The sequence below is a fragment of the Patagioenas fasciata genome, chromosome 7, assembly GCF_037038585.1.
Source record: "Patagioenas fasciata isolate bPatFas1 chromosome 7, bPatFas1.hap1, whole genome shotgun sequence".
Classification (NCBI taxonomy): domain Eukaryota; kingdom Metazoa; phylum Chordata; class Aves; order Columbiformes; family Columbidae; genus Patagioenas; species Patagioenas fasciata.
The window spans coordinates 23,927,719-23,934,457 of NC_092526.1; the positions used below are offsets into that span (position 1 = coordinate 23,927,719).

The window sequence follows — 6,739 nt, forward strand, 5'->3', positions numbered from 1 at the left end:
CCGTGCTTTAAAGTTCTTTACCCAGAAAATGCACACGTCTTGTCGGGAATCCTCTGTGGAAGCCTGGGGATATTTCTTCTTTGCCTTTCTCTACCCCCGCCTAAGAAATCTGTCCCGTTGGAAAAAAATAATTTAAAAAATTTAAAAAAAACACTTAGGATTTATGTTTACTGAACAAAACAGCACAATATTTAAAATAATTTCCTGAAAGTTCGTTATTAGAATATGAAAAATTCCAGTGTCTTAAAAATATAAGAATATCAGGACACTTACTCGAGCTTTTTTCTTTTTTTCTTTTTTCTTTTTTTTTTTTTGTGTGTGTGAGAGTGTACGTGTGTGTGTGTGTATTCACATTCACACAGGACCTAAACAAGCAATAGCAAGTTAGATGAGGGCTTCAACTCTTCAGAAAAAAATCTCATTATGTGAAGAGTGAAGTGGCTCTGTAGGGAGCATTATGGAAATATCTGGGTTTGATTTAATGAGGCTCTTCACATTGGTGGAATATCAACTTAACAGAGGAAAGTCTACCCGGGGTGTCCAAGTTACCAAAATGAAAATTGGCAATTGAGATGATAAGAAAGTGGCTTTCTTGTGCGAAATCACTTCAGGTAACAGAGATAACATTAAATAACATACATTCTATGCACCAAGAACAATGTTTTATGTACCAAGTCTCTTATCTGTCTCTTCTAATGACTTCCCTTAGCGGGTTGTTAGTACTTGACAGCAGGTCTCTGTGCGGGGAACTTTTTTCCAATTCCACATTCAAAGGAGGTCCATCAGAGAACATGATTGGCAATTTTCGTCATAATCTGCACATTATTAGCATCAAAATTGACATGGCAGTAACACTGGTGGTTTTTGATGTGCCTTTCTTCAAGTTCAAGGAAGTCCCTCCAGTAGCAGTGGTTTGGTATAGCAGGTCTCAGTTACCCAGTGGTGGCTTTGCAGAGGCAAAGGCGCGATAGAGATGCGTGAGAAATAAATCCAAGAGCCGTTTTACGGGAAGGAGAGAGACGCTAAGAAAAAAAGAATTAAATTTAGGAAAGTGTCTGGAAGGTAAATGCTTCAGAACAACAGCCTACACCTAGAGAGATTCAAGTATTTCCCAGATAGGGTGGATTATGGTAGTTAGAAAGCGTGACCTTAAAAATGCCGCTCCCGATTCTGTCAGTCTTACACTATCCTTCCCATTACTGGCTCGGCCGCGGCAGCCTCGTTAGCTACCGCTTGTCGTACAGAAATACGCGAAACATTTCTCATTCAGTCGAACTCAAACTGAAATAATGATAATTTTTTTTTTTTAGAGGCAGAAACACACTCTCTTCCGCGGGCTCCCTCTCCCTGTATCCTCCGTCCCGGCCGCTCGCAGCCCCACGGAGCTCAGCGCCGGGCAGTGCACGGCAGCGCGCACCGCGGGGCCGCCTCCGCGGGGGTGCAAGTGCCTCGGAGCGCACTCTCCGCCGGGCTTCGCGTCCCTCTGCGGTGGGGCGGTCAGCAATAAAAAAATAGACGGAACATTTTGACCGAGCCGGAGGCGCCCCCCTCCTCGGCCTCCCCCGACCCCCCCTACAAAATGCCCCCCGCCTCTGGGCCCAGGCCGGGGCAGTTATCTGGTGAGCGGCGCCTCCTCTCGCTGGTCCGGCGAGGCAACGGCGGCTTTGCTGAGCACGGCGGCCGAGTAGGGCAGGAAGCCGCTCTCAGAGCGCTGCCCCGCCGCCGTGCACGGGAAGTCGGCGGCGGTGGCGCCCCGCGAACCCAGCGCCGAGGCCGCAGCCGCCGCCGCTGCTGCCGTCTGACTGCTGTGGCAGCTGAGGCAGGAACAGGGCGCCGAGCCCCCCGGCGGCCCAGACCCCGCCGCCGCCGCCGCCGCTGCTGCAGCCGCCGCCGCCGCCGAGGCGGCCGCGCTGCTGTTGAGGCCGGCGGCGGCGGCGGCCGGCGCCTGGTAGAGGCCGGGATGTCGGAAGCTACAGAGCAGCTCCGGGCGGGAATAGGGATGCGAGAGGGCGCGAAAGGTGTCCAGCGGGCGGATGGAGGTGGCGAAGGGCGCGGCGGCGGCCCCTGAAGCAGCGGCGGCGGCCGCAGCGGCGGTGACCCCGACGTGAGGGTAGTAGTGGAGCGGGACGTGAGAGTGGAAGGGGTACGGCAGGCTGCCCGTGGCCGCCGCGTGGGTCATCATGTAGGTGTAGAAACTGGGGTCGGCCGGGTGGGGCCAGGACATGGCCAGGCGCTGTCTCTTGTCCTTCATCCGCCGGTTCTGGAACCACACCTGCGCGGGGAGACAAGTACAGCCTGGCTCAGCACCGCTCCGCGCCCCTCCGCACCCGCTTCCGCCGACAGCACCCATCGACAGCCAACGCGGCGGGGCCCGCGGCTACGCCTCGGCCGCCTCGCTTGTAGGCGACCCACCTCCGACCCGGAGCAATTGTCTGTGACCTCGCTCAAGACAACCGGTCCCCCTCGGCCCGGGGAGGAACGTCGTTCTGAGCGTTTTCCCTTGAGTCGTCCCCTCCCTCCAAAGCAGGACTATGACTTTACAGTATTGATGCGCTCATCCCCCCGTGTTTTACAGCTGTTTATTTTCTCTCTCCTCATTTCTTTAGGTAATATGCTAACATAATAAAAACTGACCATGAAAATACATAATAATAATAATAAGGGGGTTTAAGCAAATAAAAACTTCAATGTGCCGAGAAGCAAAGGAGCACAAGGGATGATCACCGTTAAGGGCCCGGCGAATCCATCAAGCAAAGCGGGAAGCCGGCAGCCAGCCCGATGAGGCCGGGCACCGCGGGGCTGCGCCGGGGCCGGGCAGGCTCGGTGGGGCGCGGGGAGCGTTGTACCTTGATGGTGGTCTCGGGGAGGTTGAGGGCGGCGGCCAGCTCGCAGCGCCGCGGCCGCGACACGTAGTTCTCGCGGTAAAACTCCTTCTCCAGGCGGGCGATCTGCTCCCGGGTGAAGGCGGTGCGGTACCGACGCACCTGGTCGGCCCCCGCCGCCGAGCCGCTGTGCAGGCTGCCTATGCTGGTGGCGGGGGCGGCGGCGGGGGTGCTCGGAGCCGGGCTGCTCTCAGTGTAGCCTGAGGGGAGAGCGCACGGGGGTGAGAACGGGCGGCGGGGCGTCCCCCAAATCCGCCCGGCCGGGCCGGGTCTTGAGCACCCGTCCTTAACGCCAGCTGTCATTCTAACAAATCGCTGCTGCTAACGGAATCGATAGTCTGGTTTTCAGGGGTTGGTGGTGTTTTGGTTTGGGGTTTTTGTTTGGTTGGGGTTCTTTTTTTGGGGGGGTATGGTTTGTTTTTTCTCTTTTTTTTTCTTTTTTAGTCACTTAATAAACCAGTTATTCTCCGTAAATGGGGCGGGTTTGGTGATTGCAGGCCAGCCGAGCCACGGGGAGAGCGGCGAGGGCTCGAGCCGGAGCTCGGCGGGTCTCCGCAGGGCTGCGAGGAGCCCAGGCTCGGCGCTAGCATTTCACCCATCGACTGCGGTTCTTATTTTCGTTTGAGACACACGAAATGAGACCCACCATAAAAGCTTGGGTTTTTTGGGTTTTTTGTTTGTTTGTTTGGGGTTTTTTGTTGTTTTTGTTTTTGTTTTTTTTTTTTTTCCCCACTGTTACGTCGAGGATCCTTTCCCTTCTCTGGCATATTTGGCAAAAAAGGCATGCACTATGGCCCCTAGGAAAACCAGCGCTCACCTGGCTCCCCCTCCCCAATTACAGCAATAATAACAGCCATCGTCCATCACTATGCCCCGCAAAGCGGGAAGGAGACGGGGCTGTTTCAAACCCTCTGTCATAAACAGGGGGAAAGTGAACAATGCTCAGTTACCCTGAGGTGGACACAAGAGAGCACGTTGCATATACACAGAGAAGGAAATACACAGGAAAATACGGGTAGTTTCCTCGCACTCCTCTCTCTGTCTCTAATTTAATCTGTGTATGTATATATACATGCATACAGCTCGAGAGACGCCGAGAGCTCCAAGAGCGTGAGGAAAAATCAGGAGAAATCTTTCCCTAAACATAGGTGGGTGGATATTTGTGCTCACATCTATTCTGGATATATATATATATACATACCAGTGGATTTGGGCATGCACACAGACATGCACCCGCACAGGAGCTGCCCGGGCAGTGTGTCTCGGCTATCGGGAGAGTGCAGTAATCGCAATAATATTTTACAGCCTGGAGCTCTATCTTCGCAGAAGAAAGAGCGCCGGTGCAGAGGAGAGCAACTTTGGCTGTGGCGGTGGGTTTGCTTTGTTTTTTAAAGCCGGTTGGCAAAATGCGGGGCTTAGATGGAGATCATAAAGGAAGAGTTACCTTTGTTACTGTTTTCCTTCAGCTGCGAGGAAGTCAGGCTGGCTGGGGAGCGGAGCGCGGAGCAGCCTACCTCCACATCACTGTTCATATCTGCCTCTTGAGCAACTTCGGAATAAAGGCTGATTTTCTTCCTGCTGTCCGACGGCGGGATTTCGGAGGAGACGGTGCTTTCACTGCTCGGATGCTGCAGATTGAATAAAGTGTCTATTTCAAATTTGCCTTTGGTGGAGATGTCCCCTATAGCGCTGTGCAGGGAGGCGGCAGTCAGTCTCGGGCTGAGGCGACCACTGTGCGGAGAATTTTCAAGGGCCTCCAGCACCGCATTTCCAGCTGAGTCTGACAAATTTGAGAGCCTTTTGCCAGCTGTAGGGCTGTGCAGCCCTCTCTCCATCAGGATCATCTCTTTTCTTATTCTTTCCATCATCTCAGCTTTATAAAAAATGTCAAAGTTGCAGGGCTGGTCCTGTACTAATGATGAGCTGCAGCAGGGGCTAATTCACATTCAGCCCGGCAAGTGTCTCTAAATATTATTATCTCTTTTTGAGGGAGGCGTAAAAATTGTGGGATGCCAAAGCGAGGGAATGACTGGTCAAAATGACCCATACATCCTTTCTAGCCCGAAATGTCATTCATCAAAAAGTGGTGCTCGTCATTAAGGTATGAATGACGCTGTTCGAATAATCATTTATTGTAACAGGTTTATAAGCAAATAAATACAAGCTCCTGTCAGTGGATAATGAAGGCGGCTTCAGAGCAGACAAATATATCCAGGTGGAAAGAAAGAAAGACAAGAAGTGAGGAGTAAAGCTCTTGTCCTTAGCTTGATCAGATCTTGCTTGAATTGCTCTGGGGTTTGGCCTCTGGGGTGGAATTGACAGTCTGATTAATAAAATGAGCTCTGCAACATTTCCCCCTTCATTTAGGTGCATCATTATGTTCTGATTTTTGTTTTGTTGCCTTTTAGGTCCTAATGATGCAGCTTCTTTCTCATTTGTCCTCGGACAGAGCTACATGCTAAATATTAGATAATGCTTTTCGTTATTAACATTTCTAAGGCGGATTTTAGATCACAACGCGACGAAATGCTGGAAGACAACCAGAGGACAGAGAACATCCTGCCATTGATTTCTCTTTACTTTTTTTTTTTTCTTGCAATTTCCAGATCACATTAGTACTTTCATTTAGGAATTTACACTGACACCCCCACGCACCCCCTCACACGCGCAAACCTTATATCCAGACTTTAAAAGACCGGTGCTGCCGGCACGCACCGATTCGAGTACACCTACAGCAGTTGCCGGGAACTTAAAATATTTATTATAGTGTAATATATTATAATTCTAATATATTTTTATTCGTTGTGTCCATAAATGTGATCTCATTTTTACTTTCTATAATCCTGCTTATCGAAGAAGATAGCCCGCTTCTTCCCTCTGGGACAACACTGGCTGATGACGGGGGAGAAATAATCGAAGAACATTAAATATATTTATGATTTAGAACACTCCGCGGTCGTGCGATTTCATCCTCCCGGCAGGTTTCTTTCCAGTCCTCTGCTTCCTCCCTCCCCACGGCCAATAAACTCTACGCATTTAGAAATTAAGAATATAAATGAGGGGGGGGTCATCGCCCACAGGCTTCTAGCTAGCAGAGACTTCACCTTTAGCACCCTCTCTCCGAAGTTACCTGTGGCTCACGGATCTCATCCCTCCGCTCTTTGCCGGATGCTGCCGGGGACACGGTCTGCGGCGCTCGGCAGACGTGGCGGTCAGGAAGTCTAACTTCAGTGATAACTTTGCTAGTAATAATCACGCTGATAGCAACCATTTAAACGAAGATAAATCCTTTGTCGTTAGCACCTCTGAAGTGCTCTTCAAAAGCTGCCCAACCTTTATGCTCGCCATGATTTTTTTCACTCACATCATCTAGTATTTAGACCCTGGGAATCTGAATTTCATCAGCTGGAGAAACAACTTAATGTTTCCTGTGATTAAACGCGGGTTTGATTTTTTTTTTTTTGAGTAGAGATGTTCCCACTAAAGTTATTTACATACATCTCTTAAGTTCTTGTGCTCTAGCGCACTATTCATAGCTCGAAAATGGCATATTTGATAGATTTAAAAAATACATATATAACGTGTTAAAGTCTCCCTAAACTTTCCAGCCAATATTTAGAAAACATTCTAGGCGTTATTTGCAGAATCCACCCCTCAATTAATGAGAGCTTTATGTTAACCCCTTGAAATGTGAATTTCGACTGTAGTGTGGTGTTCTGCGTTTTACAGCCCGCAAAACAGACTAAAGTAAATATCAACTTTTCCTCCTCGTGGGCGCGGCGGTGGAGCGGGACGACGGGGAGGGAGTGGAGCGGGATACAAGCAGCGGGGCGGCGGGGAGAACCGGTACACGATTT

General features: G+C 50.5%; 1 protein-coding gene across 1 annotated transcript; it reads right to left on the bottom strand.

The window, feature by feature from the left end:
• Window positions 1-1,612: 1,612 nt before the first annotated feature.
• Window positions 1,613-5,006, bottom strand: EVX2 (even-skipped homeobox 2). The gene is made up of 3 exons (XM_065841551.2): window positions 4,327-5,006; window positions 2,847-3,082; window positions 1,613-2,272 (listed from the first exon to the last, which is right to left on the bottom strand). The coding sequence occupies exons 1-3, from the start codon at window positions 4,748-4,750 to the stop codon at window positions 1,613-1,615; spliced, it is 1,320 nt and encodes a 439-aa protein (XP_065697623.1). The 5' UTR covers window positions 4,751-5,006.
• Window positions 5,007-6,739: the final 1,733 nt, after the last annotated feature.

Coding starts and splice junctions, on each gene's coding strand:
- EVX2 (XM_065841551.2), bottom strand. CDS start 4,750: ATGATGGAAAGAATAAGAAAAGAGATGATCCTGATGGAGAGAGGGCTG. Junction 3,083..4,326: donor GAAGGAAAACAGTAACAAAG/GTAACTCTTCCT, acceptor CTCTCCCCTCAG/GCTACACTGAGAGCAGCCCG. Junction 2,273..2,846: donor TCCCCGAGACCACCATCAAG/GTACAACGCTCC, acceptor CTCCCCGCGCAG/GTGTGGTTCCAGAACCGGCG.